Source organism: Oncorhynchus gorbuscha, linkage group LG14 (genome assembly GCF_021184085.1).
Source record: "Oncorhynchus gorbuscha isolate QuinsamMale2020 ecotype Even-year linkage group LG14, OgorEven_v1.0, whole genome shotgun sequence".
Lineage (NCBI taxonomy): Eukaryota > Metazoa > Chordata > Actinopteri > Salmoniformes > Salmonidae > Oncorhynchus > Oncorhynchus gorbuscha.
Window position 1 is genome coordinate 42,510,331 of NC_060186.1, and position 22,511 is coordinate 42,532,841.

The 22,511-nt window shown below is 44.9% G+C and overlaps 1 protein-coding gene across 2 annotated transcripts in view; it reads right to left on the bottom strand.

Moving 5' to 3' along the window:
* LOC123994951 (hippocalcin-like protein 1) overlaps positions 1 to 18,207 on the bottom strand; it is a 28,269-nt gene extending 10,062 nt beyond the window's left edge. The window contains exons 1-3 of one of the 2 annotated variants that reach the window (XM_046298086.1): positions 18,040 to 18,207; positions 7,719 to 8,310; positions 3,216 to 3,321 (exon numbers count right to left, since the gene is read on the bottom strand). In XM_046298086.1, coding sequence (XP_046154042.1) covers positions 3,216 to 3,321; positions 7,719 to 8,096 — 484 coding nt within the window. In that variant the 5' untranslated portion in view covers positions 8,097 to 8,310; positions 18,040 to 18,207. Of the gene's footprint in view, positions 1 to 3,215; positions 3,322 to 7,718; positions 8,311 to 11,668; positions 11,763 to 18,039 lie in introns of those variants that run through there. The other variant, XM_046298087.1, reaches the window with a different exon arrangement.
* Positions 18,208 to 22,511: the final 4,304 nt, after the last annotated feature.

Below are 22,511 nucleotides of genomic sequence, written 5' to 3' on the forward strand. Positions count from 1 at the left end.
TCGGCACTACGGGATGCTCGAGGATATCGTTTCTGATCGGGGTTCCCAGTTTACGTCCAGAGTATGGAAGGCGTTTATGGAGCGGCTGGGGGTCTCTGGCAGCCAGACCTCGGTTTATCACCCGGAGAATAATGGGCAAGTGGAGAGAGTGAACCAGGAGGTGGGTAGGTTTCTGCGGTCGTATTGCCAGGACCGGCCAGGGGAGTGGGCGAGATACATCCCCTGGGCAGAAATGGCCCAGAACTCACTAAGCCACTCCTCTACCAACATCACCGTTTGAGTGCGTGTTGGGGTACCAGCCGGTTCTGGCACCATGGCAGCAGAGCCAGACCGAGGCTCCTGCGGTGGAGGAGTGGGTGCAGCGCACTAAGGAGACCTGGAGAGCCATCCAGAAGTCATTGTGTCAGGCGAGTGGACGGCAGAATAAGAGCGCTGACCGTTACCACAGTGAGACCCGGTGTTTGCACCGGGGGACAGGGTCTGGCTCTCGAACCGAAACCTGCCCCTCCACCCTGCCCTGCCGGAAGCTGTGTCCGCAGTGTGTAGGGCCATTTAAAGTCCTGAGGAGAATAAACGAGGTGTGTTATCGATTGTTACACCCTTCGTATTATCGTATTAACCCCTTATTTCATGTGTCTCTCCTCAGGCCGGTGGTAGCTGGTCCCATGCAGGAAAGTGAGGTTCCGGAGGTCCATCCGCCCCCTCTGGACATCGAGGGGTCCCCGGCGTACACGATACAGTCCATTCTGGACTCCAGACGGAGAGAGGGGCCTGCAGTACCTCGTGGACTGGGAGGGGTACGGGCCGGAGGAGAGGTGCGGGGTCCCGGTCAGGGATATATTGGATCCCACTATACTAAGGGAGTTCCATCGCATCCATCCGGATCACCCTGCGCCTCGCCCCCCGGGTCGTCGCCGAGGCCGGTAGTCGGCGCACAGTGGGAGCCGCGCATCGGGGGGGGGGTACTGTCACGAATACCACCGAAGGTGGCTCCCCTTCCTGCTCGGGTGGCGCTCGGCGGTCGTCGTCGCTGGTCTACTAGCTGCCACCGATCTCTTTTTCCTTTTTATTTGTTTTTGTCTAATTGTTTTCACCTGTTCCTTGTTGGGGTTTTGGGTTATTGGGGTTTGTTTTTGCCCACTGGTGCTTGTGCGGGCTTGTTGGTTGTTACGTTTGGTGATGTATCGTGTTTTGGTTTTGGGGTTTCCGCTGTCCAGTGTGTGTCTAGGTTTTGGGTTGGTTTAGCGCCAGTATTTTGGGCATTTACCCATGTTTTGGACCTGTTACGTTTTGAAGGACATTAAAGCGTTTTCCGTTCACTTCGCTCTCTGCATCTGACTCTTCACTTATTTCACTCACCCGTCGTTACAGCAACTAGCTACTGTTGCAATCAAGTAAACTTGCTAGCTACTTCAGTGGATGTTGAACACATTTCTACCTGCAAATGAACACATTTATAGTAGGAAATGTGTTAATTTATAGCCTGATATGAAAGATAATCAACTCGGGCCTCTTGATGTTCTCTGGAAAATAATGCAGCTCTGTGGAAGGTAAGTTCCACGACGCGCTACACCCTTCTTTCCACGTTGTTCATTATTTTCCAGAGAATGCATAGCCCCTTGTTGATTATCCCTTACATAATGCTAAAATCACAACATTTGGAAAGGATTCGTGAAATATACATAAACGTGTTCTAGCGACACTGTTTAAAATAAATAATAATAATAAATACATTTCCTAAAAGCATCTTAAGTTCATCGTTATCATTATAGTTCATCGTCACCACCCTCTAGTGGTGTGGGGGCTGTGCTTTGGCAAAGTGGGTGGGGTTATATCCTTCCTGTTTGGCCCTGTCCGGGGGTGTCCTCGGATGGGGCCACAGTGTCTCCTGTCCCCTCCTGTCTCAGCCTCCAGTATTTATGCTGCAGTAGTTTGTGTCGGGGGGCTAGGGTCAGTTTGTTATATCTGGAGTACTTCTCCTGTCCTATTCGGTGTCCTGTGTGAATCTAAGTGTGTGTTCTCTAATTCTCTCCTTCTTTCTTTCTCTCTCTCTGAGGACCTGAGCCCTAGGACCATGCCCCAGGACTACCTGACATGATGACTCCTTGCTGTCCCCAGTACACCTGGCCATGCTGCTGCTTCAGTTTTAACTGACCTGAGCCCTAGGACCATGCCCCAGGACTACCTGACATGATGACTCCTTGCTGTCCCCAGTCCACCTGGCCATGCTGCTGCTCCAGTTTCAACTGTTCTGCCTTGTTATTATTCGACCATGCTGGTCATTTATGAACATTTGAACATCTTGGCCATGTTCTGTTATAATCTCCACCCGGCACAGCCAGAAGAGGACGGGCCACCCCACATATGCTCTCTCTAATTCTCTCTTTCTTTCTCTCTCTCGGAGGACCTGAGCCCTAGGACCGTGCCCCAGGACTACATGACAGGATGACTCCTTGCTGTTCCCGGTCCACCTGACTGTGCTGCTGCTCCAGTTTCAACTGTTCTGCCTTGTTATTATTCGACCATGCTGGTCATTTATGAACATTTGAACATCTTGGCCATGTTCTGTTATAATCTCCACCCGGCACAGCCAGAAGAGGACTGGCCACCCCACATAGCCTGGTTCCTCTCTAGGTTTCTTCCTAGGTTTTGGCCTTTCTAGGGAGTTTTTCCTAGCCACCGTGCTTCTACACCTGCATTGCTTGCTGTTTGGGGTTTTAGGCTGGGTTTCTGTACAGCACTTTGAGATATCAGCTGATGTACGAAGGGCTATATAAATAAATTTGATTTGATTTGATCGTTAACTATAAGATTATTTTGGGAAACCAGGCCCTGATTGTAAACTGTGCTTTGTTTGTCATGTCATAGCAATGGTGTGTTTGTTATGGGGAAGGGATATAATGGTTTAACTATTTCCAGGTAACAACCATGGGCTGGTTGGGATATTTAAAGGGATAAAACGGTAGAACTAAAGAGAAACAGATAATGTTGCATTTTCCAGCACTGTTCATCGTTATTACATAGAACTGCCATCTCTATTTCCAGGTAACAACCATGGGCTGGTTGGGATGTCAGGAAAGAGGATTGGTTGAAACAACATGGTAACTACTAGTGGTAATTACATAGTTCTTACCTGGTTATTACCAAGCTGGAATGTAAATTCTTATGTCACTATAAAAATTCGAATTAGAGGTTTAAAAACAAACAAGACTCACCATCATTGTCTACATCCATCTGTCTGAAGATCTTATCTGTCCGTTTCTCCGGTGTCGACTCATCTTCTGGCATCTTCATCACTGAGGACACCATCTTGTAAATCGCCTGCAGAAGGAAGAACAATTGACCTTGGGTAAGAGAGTTGCACAAAACTCATAAGGTTTTAGAAACAACATTCTTGAATGTGTATACAGTCTACCACTAATGACCATTAAAAAACAAAGTAACTTCCAAATAGTGCCTTTAACAAATAATACAATATTCTCTGTCAGAATGGAACTATTCTACTAGTTACCTATGCAGTCCGGTTACCACCTGGAAAATTCATCACGGTTCTCTGGCTTTATAAAAAAACAAGGTATTTGAGCCTATCACCAATGAGACGGGAACTGAAATTTCCATCCCAAACTATAACATTTTCTGACAAGATAGAACTGCCAAAGTGGGCAGAGTTGTAATCTACTACAGAAATAGCCTGCAGAGTTCTGTCATACTATCCAGGTCCGTGCCCAAACAATTCGATCTTCTACTTATAAAATCCACATTTCCAGAAACAAGTCTCTCACCGTTGCCGCTTGTTATAGACCACCTTCTGCCCCCAGCTGTGCCCTGGACACCATATATGAATTGATTTCCCCCATCTATCTCCAGAGCTCGTACTGTTAGGTGACCTAAACTAGGACATGCTTAACACCCCGGCCGCCCTACAATCTAAACTAGATGCCCTCAATCTCACACACATGATCAATGAACCTACCAGATACAACACCCCAAATCCATAAACACGGGCACCCTCATAGATATCATCCTGACCAACCTGCCCTCCAAATACATCTCTGCTGTCTTCAACCAGGATCTCAGCGATCACTGCCTCATTGCGTGCTTCTGTAATGGGTCTGTGGTCCAATGACCACCCCTCATCACTGTCAAACGCTCCCTAAAACACTTCAGCGAGCAAGCCTTTCTAATAAACCTGGCCCGGGTATCCTGGAAGGATATTAACCTCATTCCGTCAGTAGAAGATGCCTGGTTATTCTTTAAAAGTGCTTTCCTCACCATCTTAAATAAGCTTACCCCGTTCATAAAATGTAGAACCGGGAACAGATATAGCCCTTGGTTCACTCCAGACCTGACTGCCCTTGACCAGCACAAAACATCCTGTGGCGTACTGCATTAGCATTGAATAGCCCCCGCGATATGCAACATTTCAGGGAAGTTAGGAACCAATATACACAGGCAGTGTATATATTTTTTCAAACAGAAATTTGCATCCTGTAACACAAACTCCAAAAAGTTCTGGGACACTGTAAAGTCCATGGAGAATAAGAGCTGAGGCTAGGAAACACTGTCACCACCGATAAATCCACCATAATTGAGAATTTCAATAAGCATTTTTCTACATGGCTACCGGTACCCTGGTCAACAGCCCTGCACCCCTCACAGCAACTTGCCCAAGCCTCCCCATTTCTCCTTCACCCAAATCCAGATAGCTGATGTTCTGAAAGAGCTGCAAAATCTGGACCCCTACAAATCAGCTGGGCTAAACAATCTGGACCCTCTCTTTCTAAAATTATCTGCCGCAATTGTTGCAACCCCTATTACTAGCCTGTTCAACCTCTCTTTCGTATTGTCTGAGATCCCCAAAGATTGGAAAGCTGCCACGGTCATCCCCCTCTTCAAAGAGACACTCTAAACCCAAACTGTTACAGACCTATATCTATCCTACCCTGCCTTTCTAAGGTCTTCGAAAGCCAGGTTAACAAACAGATCACTGACCATTTCGAATCCCACCGTACCTTCTCCGCTATGCAATCTGGTTTCCGAGCTGGTCATGGGTGCACCTCAGCCACACTCAAGGTCCTAACGATATCATAACCGCCATCGATAAAAGACAATACTGTGCAGCCGTATTCATCGACCTGGCCAAGGCTTTCGACTAGGTCAATCAGCACATCCTTATCGGCAGACTCAACAGCCTTGGTTTCTCAAATGACTGCCTCGCCTGGTTCACCAACTACTTCTCAGACAGAGTTCAGTGTGTCAAATCGGAGGGCCTGTTGTCCAGACCTCTGGCACTCTCTATGGGGGTGCCACGGGGTTCAGTTCTCGGGCCGACTCTTATCTCTGTATACATCAATGATGTCGCTCTTGCTGCTGGTGATTCTCTGATCCACCTCTACGCAGACGATACCATTCTGTATACTTCTGGCCCTTCTTTGGACACTGTGTTAACTAAACTCCAGACGAGCTTCAATGCCATACAACTCTCCTTCTGTGGCCTCCAACTGCTCTTAAATGCAAGTAAAACTAAATGCATGCTCTTCAACCGATCGCTGCCCGCACCTGCCCGCCCGTCCAGCATCACTACTCTGGAAGGTTCTGACTTAGAATATGTGGACAATTACAAATACCTAGTCATCTGGTATTTCACAACAAAGCATCCTTCACTCATGCTGCCAAACATACTCTAGTAAAACTGACCATCCTACCAATCCTTGACTTTGGTGATAGCCTCAACACTCTACTCAGCAAATAAGATGCAGTCTATCACAGTGCCATCCATTTTGTCACCAAGCCCCATATACTACCCACCACTGCGACCTGTATGCTCTCGTTGGCTGGCCCTCGCTTCATATTCGTCGCCAAACCCACTGGCTCCAGATCATCTATAAGTATTTCCTAGGTAAATCCCCGCCATATCTCAGCTCACTGGTCACCATAGCAGAACCCACCCGTAGCACGCGCTGCAGCAAGTATATTTCAGTGATCACCCCCAAAGCCAAATCCTCGTTTGGCCACCTTTCCTTCCAGTTCTCTGCTGCCAATGACTGGAACAAATTGCAAAAATCACTGAAGCTAGAGACTCATATCTCCCACACTAACTTTAAGCATCAGCTGTCAGAGCAGCTCAGAGATCATTGCACCTGTACAAACTCATCTGTAAATAGCCCATCCAACTACCTTATCCCCATATTGTTATTATTTTTTTGCTCCTTTGCACCTCACTATCTCTACTTGCACATTCATCTTCTGCACATTCATCACTCCAGTGTCTAATTGCTAAATTGTAATTATTTCGCCACTATGGCCTATTCATTGCCTTACCTCCCTAGTCTTACTTCATGTGCACACACTGTATATAGAATTTTCTATTGTGTTATAGTCTATACGTTTGTTTATTCCATGTGTAACTCTGTGTTGGTGTTTGTATCACATTGCGTTGCTTTATCTTGGCCAGGTCGCAGTTGTAAATGATACTTGTTCTCAACTGGCCTACCTGGTTAACTGAAGGTGAAAAAAATACATAAAAAAATGGTCTGAGGACTTTAACAGGAGAATGTGTTCACTTGTGTCACCACCACACACAATCGCCTGAGTCAACACTGATACGGGACATGCTGCTCTGGCCACAGTGGGGGGGGGGAGCAAATATGACCATGATTAAGGGAAACAAAAATAGAATGAGTTGCAGCCAATGTCCATGGTGAAAATATGTTTACGATATCATGGACGTGAGAAATAAAGAACGTATCATTCATTAGATTAAACACAAAGACAAGTAAAAAACTGTCGTTCTCAACTAACATCAAGGCGGTGGCCCGTTCCTGTAGGTTCATGCTCTACAACATCCGCAGAGTACGACCCTGCCTCACACAGGAAGCGGCGCAGGTCCTAATCCAGGCACTTGTCATCTCCCGTCTGGATTACTGCAACTCGCTGTTGGCTGGGCTCCCTGCCTGTGCCATTAAACCCCTACAACTCATCCAGAACGCCGCAGCCCGTCTAGTGTTCAACCTTCCCAAGTTCTCTCACGTCACCCCGCTCCTCCGCTCTCTCCACTGGCTTCCAGTTGAAGCTTGCATCCGCTACAAGACCATGGTGCTTGCCTACGGAGCTGTGAGGGGAACGGCACCTCAGTACCTCCAGGCTCTGATCAGGCCCTACACCCAAATAAGGGCACTGCGTTCATCCACCTCTGGCCTGCTCGCCTCCCTACCACTGAGGAAGTACAGTTCCCGCTCAGCTCAGTCAAAACTGTTCGCTGCTCTGGCTCCCCAATGGTGGAACAAACTCCCTCACGACGCCAGGACAGCGGAGTCAATCACCACCTTCCGGAGACACCTGAAACCCCACCTCTTTAAGGAATACCTAGGATAGGATAAAGTAATCCTTCTCACCCCCCTTAAAATATTTAGATGCACTATTGTAAAGTGGTTGTTCCACTGGATGTCATAAGGTGAATGCACCAATTTGTAAGTCGCTCTGGATAAGAGCGTCTGCTAAGTGACTTAAATGTAAATGTAAATGTAAAAAAAGAAGACGCTGAAGTGAGCAGAAAACATATTGGAGGGTGTTCTGACTAAATCCACCTGTAAAGTCCACCACAGGAAGTTAGCAAACACTTTTATCCCAAGCAACTTGAACCCTTAATAATACCTGCAGCATGCTCAGTTTCTAATCCATTGAACCACCGGAACCAACTCATTCTCATCTCAACTCACCTGTACGATCTCCAGCATCTCAGCCCGGCTGATGTAGCCATTCCCATCCAGGTCATACATGCTGAAGGCCCAGCGCAGCTTCTGCTCCAGGCCGCCGCGCGATGTGACACTCAGCGCGATGATGAATTCCCGGAAGTCGATGGTGGCATCGCCGTTGGTGTCGAATGTCCGGAAGACGTGCTCAGCAAACTTGGAAGCGTCGCCATACGGGAAGAAGTTGGCGTAGATCTTCTTGAACTCTTCGACTGTCAGGTGGCCCGTTGGGCAGTCTTTGAGGAAGCCTCGGTACCACTCCTGGAGCTCATGGTCGGAAAACTCTGTGTTTTCGCGCAGGTCATTCAGCACTTCAGGCCGCAGTTTGCTGTTCTGTTTCCCCATGACGGCCCACTGGAACGGGGTTTCAAACCTTAAGGGCCTTTTCTGGTTAAAGGAAGGTGAAATGAAATGTGGAGCCTCTCACAGTCAGCTCTGCTATTAGTCTTGGAACCTTATCTCCACCACGCAGGACTGTAGGTCCCCTTCTGCTCTCCTTACGATGTCTGTCTGCTGGCTGGCTTGCTGGCTGCTCAATCTGCGTCCTCTTCCTCTGTTCCTACAGGAGATTGAACACTCTTATTAGGAACATCAAGTGAAACACTCAAGTGATAAATTGGTTTAATCCAAACCGCATCTGGATGTTGCATTATACTGTAACTCGAGAGGTAGAAGAACCACCTCAAATAGCCCAATGTTGATTCATATTGAATTATGGTTATTGTAATGTTTGACTGTAGAGGCTTTAAACAGCATATGGGCAGCGGTAGAGTGATACTGATAAGATGACAACTGAGATGTTCTGAGTGCCACATGGGAGGGTGAGGCCTGGTCTCCATGGACACCATTTACATCCCCTCGCAATGTGAGAATTTATTTATTGACCGTTAGCCAGGTGGTGGAGGGAGAGTGTCCGGGATCATTCTAGGCTTCAATAACTCAATCTGTTGCCTCAAAAGGTCAGCACGGCACAAGAAGCTAAGGTTGTTACTTCAGAACTCAGGTAACCGTTAGAAAATCCAGGCACCTAGGTTAGGATGCCACATGGGAGACAGTCACACACACAGGCATGCGTTTTCAGCTGTACGTGTATTAAATGTTACTGGAAAAGTAACACATAGGTGGAAAAACCATCATGCATGCACATGGCACACATTTAATGACACGTCATATAACATTTCCACTCCCTCTGCTTTACCCATAAAGCTTTTATTGGCCAGAGAGAGAAACGGTCACGTGACCCTGTTCTTGCTTTACCTCTCTTTCTCTCTCTCTCTGCTTGCCTTTTTTTCTCTCTCTCCTCTCTGAGATTATTGGCCCAGGACAGATTATATCAGAGACCGGAGCGGAGGACAAAGGAGGACAGCAACTAATTGTTTGTTTGTGTCTGACTGTGCTCCAAGAGCTTTCTAGAGAGTCGAGTTCACACTCCGAAATCTTTAATGTAATTTCCTGCAGTTTCCTCGGTTTGACTTGCAATTACAATGCAATATGAGAGCTCTAAGGGGGAAAGTGGACTGGGAGTAGCCTACACTCCCTCTGACACACCAACACCACCCTTAGCTTGGTTTGCCAGGCTTACAGGAGTGCACAGCTGGGAATGAGACACCACACACACACACACAGCCACAAACGCACACACACACACACACACACACACACACACACACACACACACACACACACACACACACACACACACACACACACACACACACACACACACACACACACACACACACACACACACACACACACACACACACACACACACACACACACACACACACACACACACACACACACACACACACACGCCCATCCAGAACCCGACCACACCCCCTGGCCCAGAGCATAACAGGACCAGGATGCAACTGGCAGCACCTCCCCTGGACTGGGTCGCATGGTCACATGGACAGTTTTCCACTAAATCTCACTGTGGTGGCAGGGCCAGGACAGACATAAACACGGGCGTTGCTATTTATTCTCTCCCTGCACACAAACCCACAGAACATCCAAAACGTGGGGGATATCCCCGGTGGCTGGTTTGTTGTTCTAATTTTAAAGTTGTGTAGAAGAACACTTAGTAGCCTACACTCCAAAAGATGCCCATGGAGTTATACACTTATACACTTATTATATAGTTGTATGATAATGCATTCCATTTCTATTGCAAAAATAGCATGTAGTATTTTCAAAGATAGAGATTTGCTTGATAACAATGCAGGTTCATACACAATGCAGGACAAAAGATAACCGCAAGGTTGATAGGCATAGGTTTGTAAAAAGCAATGGGAGACAGGCGCAGGAATGCATAATAATTTTTTTTACTGTACCCAAATTATGGTGTGCCATGTAAAGGCAAGGGGACGAAGACCAAACAAACACGTAACAAAAACACAGGGTAGTAACCCAAAAGAAAAGAGCGACGAGTACCTTGAATAAATAATACACTCGCACGATGATTAACACACAGGACGAGACCCGTAATCATCTGCGCAATCCACAAGGGCACGAAAGCACAAAACACACAGCACAGGTACTCACACGCACCAACGGACATTGTAACAATAATCGACCCCCAATGGAAACCAAAGGGCACATATATACAAATACTAATCAGTGGGAATAGGAGACAAATGTGTGTGATGAAAGTTCCGGAGGGATCCATGACATGTTTTCATAGCTGGAGCCTTAGCCTAATATTGGCAATTCCAATGAAGTATTCAGTGCAGTGAACAGCAGTTGGGATAGCAATCTAGCCCTGTTTTTGTGTGTCAAGTTTAGTGCGACATCAGTCCAACGCGGTTTGTTTGCATCCCCGTCTTTGTTAGAGAACTTGGGACTATAAGGTTCTATCTGTATTTTTGTTCTGTTAGACATAGCCTTATTCTATTCAATGTTCTCTATCTAAATACAGTAGGACTGTAGACTGCAGACGGTTTGTTGCGCTATCTGAGGTAAGATTATACTTTTCCACTCAATTCAATGTTTTTCTTGGTTAGTGTGTGTTTTTATTTGCAGGATAGAACCACACTTTGTATATGTTATGGGGAAAAGAACAGGCCTTACTAACTTCACATATGACCGCCAATGAAATCCATTAGGCCTTTGTTTTGAGATTGTGTAACAGGTTATTCCTAATGAGCCTAGATTCCTTCCTCAGCCCTATGGGCCATGGTCAAAAGGAGTGCACTACATAGAGAATAGGGTGCCATTTGGGACACAGAAAACATCTGCTTATCCCCTCAGTTACACTGCAACAGTCTTTCCCTTGTCGGTCTGCCACTTACTGTAGTCTGAAGAAGCCGCCCTGCCCCCATCCCTCTCAACTCTTCCCCAATAACTATGGCTGTTATGGTTCCACTTTTTCCACTAGCTAATGAGAATGTTTCACACAGCTTCCAGATTCCACACACTCACACGGCATGTGTTTCCCCTAAGGCCAACTGGGAGTCCTTGCCCTGTCCCACCTCTGACTCCCCTAAAGTTCCACTCGCAGGCATACAAACATAGTTTTTCCCTTGGATGCCACCAACAATAGGATCACACAAGACAATCATTAGCCTTAAATGTGTCCAAGCAGCCAGAGCTAATTTATCCATGCATCCAGGAAAACCCCATAAACCTCATTTTAGTTAAAAAGTGTGCATGTTTGCCTGTGTACGTGAGTGTGTCCGCATCCTCTCACACTGACAGGTATATGAAATATCATCATGTCCAGGAAATGATACATTAAACATGACTCTAGTAACCCCTAACCTCAGTATCGGCGATCGTTGCCTTAGAGCTTGCTATGCTAAACATATCCCCTGGCTACAGGTAGGCTTAGTGACATCATGAGATGACAGTGTCAAAATAAAGCACCATATTTCTCCAACTCCATTCAACCAGATGACCAGTTAAAACAAACATACCCCCGGAATAGCATTGTTGTTCATGGCGCTCCATTTAATGATGTCTGTCAAGGGGGTCAACATGTACATCTCCCATCGCTGAATACTGCTGCCGAGATGGATTGAACTGAGAAAATATTTGGGCCGTCTGTATTTATGGTAGCGTCTTGATAGGAATGCAAATAGGAATGCAAATGACGTAGTTTCATGTGATGTGCTTTGGGCAGAGAACCAAGCTTGAAATATTCTGAGTAACAGTCTCTAGCTAACATTCCATTTCAGCAATCTCAACGTTCAATATGTGCTGGATTTACAGTGGAGTTGCTCATTGGTTGTTGGAAATAACATTCATATTTTCCATGAAAACATGTGGAGCCTCAAAATTACTGCAATTCCTAAAAAGGTTGGAATTGCAGTATGTATTTACTTTGGACAGATTGGTTTCATCTGGACAAACAAAAAATGGTTGCTTAGCATATAGAGTTCAAATATTTGCATAATCGTTGTGATTGGAGGATAGCTGTAAAGGTGATCGAATCAGGATCAAATCCTTGGTTCTCCTCGAGCTCATTAATTTTATAATATTCATACTTAAAGATGGCAGATAGGCCAGTCTTTTTGGCAAATGGCATGAAGTACAGGGAGTGGATTAGCTAAAGAGACTAGTACACAGGCTAAACTTGACAGCCTTCTAGCATTGAAAAGATCATTACTTTAGCGTGCTGTGAAGCCAACTGTGCTTCAATGATGTAGGACTAGGATTTTATTGGTAATGTGTAGGCTACTAAGGCCGAATTCCAATTTAGGAAATTATGACTTTCTTACACAAGCCTTTCCTACGCATTTCTCAGTAGTTGGTATTCAGACTTACCTCATTAACGTGCGTAACAGGCTTTGAGTGCACTGAATATATGTAATTAAATCGCTTAAAACCCTCCCACTTGCTGACCAACATATTTTCTCGTGGAGTTTTCATTCAATAGGGTTTTCAGTATATTTATTGCCATCCCTTTAAATACAAAGTACATTTAATTACAATTTTATTGACATATTTGAATGCCATCTATCTTCAGAAAATAGGGATCAATGAAAGAATGCCATCTATGCATCTTTTTCTCAAATTCAGCACCAACTGGTAGATTTAAAAAATACTCTGATTTTGTAGATTATTTAGGCAAGTTTTAGGGTTAGGAAATTATATACTGTATGAATCATTAAAGATGCAGAAATCGCTCCCGCCATTTCCTGGTTGCTAAAATTCTAATAGTTTGCCTAATTTCAGTTTATGTGACAAATCAAGCAAGTATAGTGTTGACAATCATTGTACCATCTAAACCGCTGTGAAATATATTTTCCATAACCAAAAATATTTTATTTTTAGCTGTTTGAAGCTGGTGTACAAACCTTAAAGTAAAAGACACAAAAAGAACGGGAAGCATATAAATAGTGCACATATAACAAATCTACTACTTCTTAGACTTGCTTTTGATGAGAATGACAGATCTATAACTCACATTTCTATGTGGATTTTGCCAGGTCGCCCAAAAAGTTACACAAAATGCAGATTAAAAAAAAAGGTTTGGAGAGCCTTGACATGCAAAATATATGAATAAATAAATACAGTGGTTTGATTCATCCTGAAATGTCAGTGTCATATTCAAGTTCAAGCCATGAAATATTTGAAGGTGGAAAAAAGTGTACAATAGAGGTTGAACAATAGTCCTATAAATCCAGCCTAATTCTCACTAATAATAGAACTGTGTGACAACGGTCCAGTCATCATGAACCGTGCACCAGGCTCCAGGTTTAACTTGCCACGTGTGGTCTGAGTTCCATAATGATTCAAATAGGCTACTTGTGCCAAATTATTGCACAACGTTAGCCTAAAATGATCCACTAATTCTAGCAACACTGAGGAACAACTTGCATGGACGTGACAGAAGAAAGATGAACGGAACGTAATGGAAGGATGCAAATGGATGAAAACTAATACTAAAGTGACAGTTATAAATGGATTTGGGTATTACTGGCAGTAGCTCCCGATAGTGGCAAATATTTAACATGATTGTTTTACAAATTGTAAAAGAAAACGGAGAAAAGCCCGGGCATAGGCTATAATTAAAACATTCTAAAGAGCTTACATCAACTCAGCAGGTTCAGCCATACATAAACCTAGAGCTTGGGTGTTCAAATTTCATCCTTGCAAATTATGAGGGCACACAATTAAAATTTGGAAATAATGGCACAGCTATTCAGAGCCTATTTCACTGTGGAGAAGGGGCCGCAATACATGTCATGTTGATATGATTTTCAGTTTGCTTCCATATGGCTGATTTCACATTCGTCTCCAGCGATCATAAGGAAAAATAATCTAAAACAATTGCTGTTTTTACAATCCCCTTCTCCAAAGGGATTACTTATTTTCCTAGCTCTTTTAAATAGCTCTTATCCATTTATAAATTGCACTGCATGGATAATGCTTTTATTTCTATCAGAAAAAAATAAAGTAGAGTCTTTTTCCACTTGGAACCGGCAGGTTCGCTCAACCTTATTCATGGTTTGCTCGCACATAAAGGTGGTGGAGTTATCAGGGAATTAAGTCTTGCTCAGAATAGACACACCTCCACCACACAGTCAGGAAAGCTAAGGCCAGCTTCTTCAGGCAGAAGTTTGCATCCTGTAGCTCCATCTCCAAAAAGTTCTGGGACACTGTGAAGTCCATGGAGAACAAGAGCACCTCCTCCCAGCTGCCCACTGCACTGAGGCTAGGTAACACGGTCACCACCGATAAATCCATGATTATCGAAAACTTCAACAAGCATTTCTCAACGGCTGGCCATGCCTTCCGCTTGGCTACTCCAACCTCGGCCAACAGCTCCGCCCCCCCCGCAGCTACTCGCCCAAGCCTCTCCAGGTTCTCCTTTACCCAAATCCAGATAGCAGATGTTCTGAAAGAGCTGCAAAACCTGGACCCGTACAAATCAGCTGGGCTTGATAATATGGACCCTCTATTTCTGAAACTATCCGCCGCCATTGTCGCAACCCCTATTACCAGCCTGTTCAACCTCTCTTTCATATCGTCTGAGATCCCCAAGGATTGGAAAGCTGCCGCAGTCATCCCCCTCTTCAAAGGGGGAGACACCCTGGACCCAAACTGTTACAGACCTATATCCATCCTGCCCTGCCTATCTAAGGTCTTCGAAAATCAAGTCAACAAACAGGTCACTGACCATCTCGAATCCCACCGTACCTTCTGCGCTATACAATCTGGTTTCCGAGCCGGTCACGGGTGCACCTCAGCCACGCTCAAGGTACTAAACGATATCATAACCGCCATCGATAAAAGACAGTACTGTGCAGCCGTCTTCATCGACCTTGCCAAGGCTTTCGACTCTGTCAATCACCATATTCTTATCGGCAGACTCAGTAGCCTCGGTTTTTCGGATGACTGCCTTGCCTGGTTCACCAATTACTTTGCAGACAGAGTTCAGTGTGTCAAATCGGAGGGCATGCTGTCCGGTCCTCTGGCAGTCTCTATGGGGGTGCCACAGGGTTCAATTCTCGGGCCGACTCTTTTCTCTGTATATATCAATGATGTTGCTCTTGCTGCGGGCGATTCCCTGATCCACCTCTACGCAGATGACACCATTCTATATACTTCCGGCCCGTCCTTGGACACTGTGCTATCTAACCTCCAAACGAGTTTCAATGCCATACAACACTCCTTCCGTGGCCTCCAACTGCTCTTAAACGCTAGTAAAACCAAATTCATGCTTTTCAACCGTTTGCTGCCTACACCCGCACGCCTGACCAGCATCACAACCCTGGATGGTTCCGACCTTGAATATGTGGACATCCGTAAGTATCTAGGTGTCTGGCTAGACTGTAAACTCTCCTTCCAGACTCATGTCAAACATCTCCAATCAAAAATCAAATCAATAGTCGGCTTTCTATTCCGCAACAAAGCCTCCTTCACTCACGCCGCCAAACTTACCCTAGTAAAACTGACCATCCTACCGATCCTCGACTTCGGCGATGTCATCTACAAAATTGCTTCCAACACTCTACTCAGCAAACTGGATGCAGTTTATCACAGTGCCATCTGTTTTGTCACTAAAGCACCTTATACCACCCACCACTGCGACTTGTATGCTCTAGTCGACTGGCCCTCGCTACATATTCATCGCCAGACCCACTGGCTCCAGGTCATCTACAAGTCCATGCTAGGTAAAGCCTTACCTCAGTTCACTGGTCACGATGGCAACACCCATCCGTAGCACGCGCTCCAGCAGGTGTATCTCACTGATCATCCCTAAAGCCAACACCTCATTTGGCCGCCTTTCGTTCCAGTTCTCTGCTGCCTGTGACTGGAACGAATTGCAAAAATCGCTGAAGTTGGAGACTTTTATGTCCCTCACCAACTTCAAACATCTGCTATCTGAGCAGCTAACCGATCGCTGCAGCTGTACATAGTCTATCGTTCAATAGCCCACCCATTTTTACCTACCTCATCCCCATACTGTTTTATTAATTTACTTTTCTGCTCTTTTGCACACCAATATCTCTACCTGTACATGACCATCTGATGATTTATCACTCCAGTGTTAATCTGCAAAATTGTAATTATTCGCCTACCTCCTCATGCCTTTTGCACACAATGTATATAGACACCCTTTTTTCCTACTGTGTTATTGACTTGTTAATTGTTTACTCCATGTGTAACTCTGCGTTGTCTGTTCACACTGCTATGCTTTATCTTGGCCAGGTCGCAGTTGCAAATGAGAACTTGTTCTCAACTGGCCTACCTGGTTAAATAAAGGTGAAATAAAAAATATAAAAAATAAAACCTTCATTTCTTAGAGCTCCATCCTGAATAAATAGCGGGGTGAATAGCATGCTATTCTAATGCTTAAGTTGTGGGTAAGAATGTGCCTAGAGAGAAAGGTGCATAAAAAGGGAATAATGTTCCATGTACATGCGCTTAACCAGGTCGGAATCGGGGCCTAATGAACTGGGATATGGAGCAGGAGGATGGTGGCACCTTAATTGGGGAGGACGGGCTCGTGGTAATGGCTGGAGTGGAATTTGTGGAATGGTATGAAATACCTTAAACCCACTGTTTCCATGTGTTTAATGCTATTACATTCCATTAGCTCCATTCTGGGCATTATTATGAGCCGTTCTCCTCATGGCAGCCTCCACTGATATGGTGGATTAACATCAAAGTGACTTGGTCACATCTCTCCATCAAAGTTGACTGTGAAGAGACGTTTGAGAAACACTAGGGAAGGAAGTGACCCGGTATTTGGTTGAGAAGGAGAAAAGGCATTTCCAAATCATTCTCACTTCCATCAGTGAGTGTGAGGTTTACTGAGGCAGTGTCAGAGAAAACCATAAACTGTATCGGGAGTAGCCTATAGTCCCTTGACACACCCGTCTCCACGGCAACACCAGCTGTGCTAAGGCTGGTTTATGCAAGGGTAAGAGGCAGTAACTACCCAACTGGGGCACAACTTCAACAGGGCACAGCGTTCAATTCATTGCAGACAGAAATGGAGCGTATAGAACCGCATAGTAGTGTTATTTCTATAAATTATAACTGTTCTGTCTCCAAATAAATTATAGTGACTTGAAAAAAAGACGGTCAGATATGACACAATGTGACAATATATGCTAGAATACGACACATCTTCATCAGTGAAGTGGTAAAAATAGGTGGTTAAACTCTGATCACCGGTTGCGGATAAAAAAAAAGTTTCGCTCCCTATAGGCCTCCTTTCAAAGCATTTTTCCCCAAAGGTGGATAAATGGTAGGTCAAAAAAAGTGTGTAAACTGCATTTACCCTCCACTACACCACTGACTTCATCCATAATCTTCCCACATTTTGGGATTATAAATCACTTTATAATTCCTGAAAAAACAATAACATTTATTTTGACAATTGCCACAACAGATAATATGCCATTTTATTTTCCTGGTCTATAACCCCATATGAGATTCTCTCTGCTCCAGGCAAAAACACCACTGTGCCAAGATAAACTACATACGCATATCAGATACTGTTTCTCACCATGGCAAGAAAGTTTCAATGTTTTTAACTAGTCTGAAGGACGCGTAATTACGCACGTAAATGCATCGCCAAATTAGTAATCTGATTGAACCAACATCGAGTACATAAACCGACAAAAATAGATATCGAACTGTCAACAAATTCAAAGTTTTATACTTGGTCCTGGTTTACGATGTTGTATTATCCTTTGAAGACGGTTAGGGCTATCCAGACCTGTCGTGTCCAAGATGCTGCTCAATACCGTTAACGTTTATTTCTAACGCGTCAATAGAAAACTCCATTTAAGCTATTGGCAAAAGTAAAGTAAGGTTACCCAATTACCTTGAGATGGTATAAGCAACCTTATACAACTATCTTTGAAGGAAGTTTTCAAATATATTCAGAGATCGGCATAAAATTCATCGTTCTTCATGCAGCGCAGTTTGATCATTTTACAGAGATTCGACTTGCACGGCTGTTCGGCTTTCACCGGACTCGCCCAGTTCTCTGGTGGGGGATGGCGGTTCCAACAAATTGCAGTCGTATTTAGTTTAGCTGCCTTTGAGTGGCATTTGCTAGGCTATAATAAACGAGCATTTTCCGTCAATGGAATCTGTGTATTTATGTACGGGCATACAATAATAAATACTCGAATATGTCCAATAGGCCACTCATGCTTGGATATAGAACAATCCACACTCATATACAGATACAGTAGTGGGAATGTAATTGTAACTGCTGGGTCAAATATGTGGTCAAATGGCAGGTTAGATGATAGGTGTGGGTATTTAATAGCACATTCTGGATTTGTTTAAACTTTAGGTTTTAGTTCTGCAACCGTCGATTATTACATTAATTAATAATTAATAAGAAGTTCGGACTACTTTACTATAGTAAATAGTTAAACACATGCCCTGGGACTTTGGAAAATTGTGATAAATTATGTCAGTGTTTTTTTAAACCTCACGTTTTGGGCTGGGTGTTTATGTCTGTGTGTATTTCATGCATGCATAATCTATGAGCAGAATTACTGGGGTGTTCCGCTGCCCAGGCCCTGAAACCTGCCAGATCTTACAACGCCTGGATAGGTACAGTGCATTCAGGAGAAAGCATTCATTTACATTACATTTAAGTCATTTAGCAGACGCTCTTATCCAGAGCGACTTACAAATTGGTGCATTCACCTTATGACATCCAGTGGAACAGCCACTTTACAATAGTGCATCTAAATCTTTTAGGGGGGGGGGGGGGGGGTGAGAAGGATTGCTTACACTAGAATAGGATGCCATTTAGATGCACCTTTGAAGTGCCACCATTTTCCCTACGATCCATCCATGTCATTTCCTCAGTGAAGTGTTCTTCCTGGTTCCCACCACCGACGTTGGTTTGGTATCAGAGGGTACTCTCGTAGGTGATTGGGGACTCGGTCATAGTTCCGCTTTGCTCCCGTTCCCAGGCAGGGTTCTTTGGTTTCTGCAGCAGGCGAGGTCCCGTGAGTCCGATGACCAGGGCCCCTATGGGGGGCGGTGAGCAGGATGGAGAGCACGGCCACTGTCAGCACGTCCATGCCGTACTTCTTCAGCTCTGTATCCTGCTTGATGCGGGCCATGTCCAGCGCTGTGGAGCCGATGGCCGCCTGTACGGTGGCTTTGGGTTCCGACCCCCTTAACGTTTTCCACATTTTGTTATGTTACAGACTTATTCTAAAATTGATTCAATTGTTTTTCCAACTCTCAGCAATCTACACACAATGACAAAGCAAAAACAGGTATTAAAAATGAAAAATCACATTTACATTAGGTATTCAAACCCTTTACTCAGTACCTGGTTGAAGCACCTTTGGCAGTGATTACAGTCTTGAGTCTTCTTTGATATGACTCCTCAGGCTTGGCACACCTGTATTTGGGGAGTTTTTCCCCATTCTTTTCTGCAGAGCCTCTCAAACTTGTTGCTGCACAGCCATTTTCAGGTCTCTCCAGAGATGTTAGATCGGGTTCAAGTCCGGGCTCTGGCTGGGCCACTCAAGGACATTCAGAGACCAATCCTGCGTTGTCTTGGCTGTGTGCTTATGTTTGTTGTCCTGTTGGAAGGTGAACCTTCGTCCCCGTCTGAGGTCCCGAGAACTATGGAGCAGGTTTTCATCAAGGATCTCTCTGTACTTTGCCCACTTCATATTGCCTCGATCCTGACTAGTCTCACAGTCCCTGCCGCTGAAAAACATCCCCACAGCATGATGCTGCCACCTCCATGCTTCACCTTAGGGATGGTGCCAGGTTTCCTCCATATGTAATGCTTAGCATTCAGGCCAAAGAGTTCAATTATGTTTTTTTCAGACCAGGGAATCTGGTTTCTCATGGTCTGAGAGTCTTTAGATGCCTTTTGGCAAACTCCAAGCGTAGTGTCATGTGCCTTTTACTCAGGAGTGGCTTCCGTCTGGCCACTCCACCATAAAGGCCTGATTGGTGGAGCGTTCTAGACCTAATAGAACTCAGTAAATAAATGCATCAGTCTCAAGTCATGCATATTCATATAATTCATATATAATCTGAACTGTATCCCTTCAAACATGTAATAGGGCCACGTATGCACCAGGAGTAATACAGGAGTAATGAACCTAGTGTTACACGGAAACTACTTTTATAAAACGGCTTCCCGCGTTCTCCTTTGGCATCCCTTCCTTGACTTTGAGAATGTCCTCAAAAGGTACTGACATGGTCCTCAGTGACATCCTCGTAACTTACAAGGAACTAGACAAAGGTCCGCCCTGGAACGTTCATTTGGGACCATCACTCGATGTCTTAAGAACTAGTACATTTAAAGTCCTGCAAAATCCTTAAAAAGGTCCTGACATGATCCTCAGTGACGTCCTGGTAACTTACAGGGGACTAGTCAAAGGTCTCCCAGAGAACATTCCCTTGGGACCATCAGGCAACGTCTTAAGAACTAATAAATGTTATGTAAAGAGAACGTCCCCAAAAGGTCCTGAAATGGTCCTCAGTGACATCCTGGTGACCTACAGGGATCTAAAGGTCTCCCAGAGAACATTCCCTTGGGAACTTCACTCAACATCCTAGTAAAATAGGATAAGTATCCCTGACATCCAGTGGAACAACCACTTTACAATAGTGCATCTAAATATTTTAAGGGGGGGGAGGGGGGGTGAGAAGGATTACTTTATCCTATCCTAGGTATTCCTTAAAGAGGTGGGGTTTCAGGTGTCTCCGGAAGGTGGTGATTGACTCCGCTGTCCTGGCGTCGTGAGGGAGTTTGTTCCACCATTGGGGAGCCAGAGCAGCGAACAGTTTTGACTGGGCTGAGCGGGAACTGTACTTCCTCAGTGGTAGGGAGGCGAGCAGGCCAGAGGTGGATGAACGCAGTGCCCTTATTTGGGTGTAGGGCCTGATCAGAGCCTGGAGGTACTGAGGTGCCGTTCCCCTCACAGCTCCGTAGGCAAGCACCATGATCTTGTAGCGGATGCGAACTTCAACTGGAAGCCAGTGGAGAGAGCGGAGGAGCGGGGTGACGTGAGAGAACTTGGGAAGGTTGAACACTAGACGGGCTGCGGCGTTCTGGATGAGTTGTAGGGGTTTAATGGCACAGGCAGGGAGCCCAGCCAACAGCGAGTTGCAGTAATCCAGACGGGAGATGACAAGTGCCTGGATTAGGACCTGCGCTGCTTCCTGTGTGAGGCAGGGTCGTACTCTGCGGATGTTGTAGAGCATGAACCTACAGGAACGGGCCACCGCCTTGATGTTAGTTGAGAACGACAGGGTGTTGTCCAGGATCACGCCAAGGTTCTTAGCGCTCTGGGAGGAGGACACAATGGAGTTGTCAACCGTGATGGCGAGATCATGGAACGGGCAGTCCTTCCCCGGGAGGAAGAGCAGCTCCGTCTTGCCGAAGTTCAGCTTGAGGTGGTGATCCGTGATCCACACTGATATGTCTGCCAGACATGCAGAGATGCAATTCGCCACCTGGTCATCATATATAGTATACTATATATAGAATATAGTATATGCATATGATTAGTGTGGATAGAAAACACTCAGACGTTTCCAAAACTGGTTAAATCACGGCTGTGACTATAACAGAATGTGTGTTTCATCGAAAAGCGCAGGAAAATCTGATCACTGAAAACTGGAAAATATATCAATGCGCCACTTGAATGTATTGTTGAATAGAAACCACATTACCTGGAGCCGAGGTTGCAATACCTACAGCTTCCACACGATGTCAACAGTCTTGTCATTTGCCTAGAATTTGTTTCTTGGTCAAACGGACAAGAGACGCCCATTTCTTCCGGTCTCCGACCGGATATTTTGGTTGAGGTTTATCCGGACATTATTTCAAGACGTACAGCTATAGAATATACATCACCTCGTGATCAATTTGATTGATTATTAACGTTTACTAATACCTAAAGTTTCATTACAAAAGTATTTCGAATTGTTTTGTGAAAGTTTATCATCGACTTTTTTAATAAAAAAAAATGACGTTGCGTTATAAAACGATGTTTTTTTCCTTGATCACACAGTCTTCATAGATCGATATCTAGGCTATATATGGACCGATTTAATCTAAAAAAGTTAACTAGACAAAGGTCTCTCAGAGAACATTCCCTTGGGACCATCAGGCAACGTCATAAGGACTTGTACAAGTTAAGTCCAGAGAACGTCCTCAAAAAGGTCCTGATATGTTGACTTACAGGGGAAAAGATAAACATCCCCAGAAAACTTCCCCTTTGAATGATGGTCCCATGTCCTAAGGACTAGTAAAATAAAAGTCCTGAGATTTTCCTCAATATGTCCTGACAT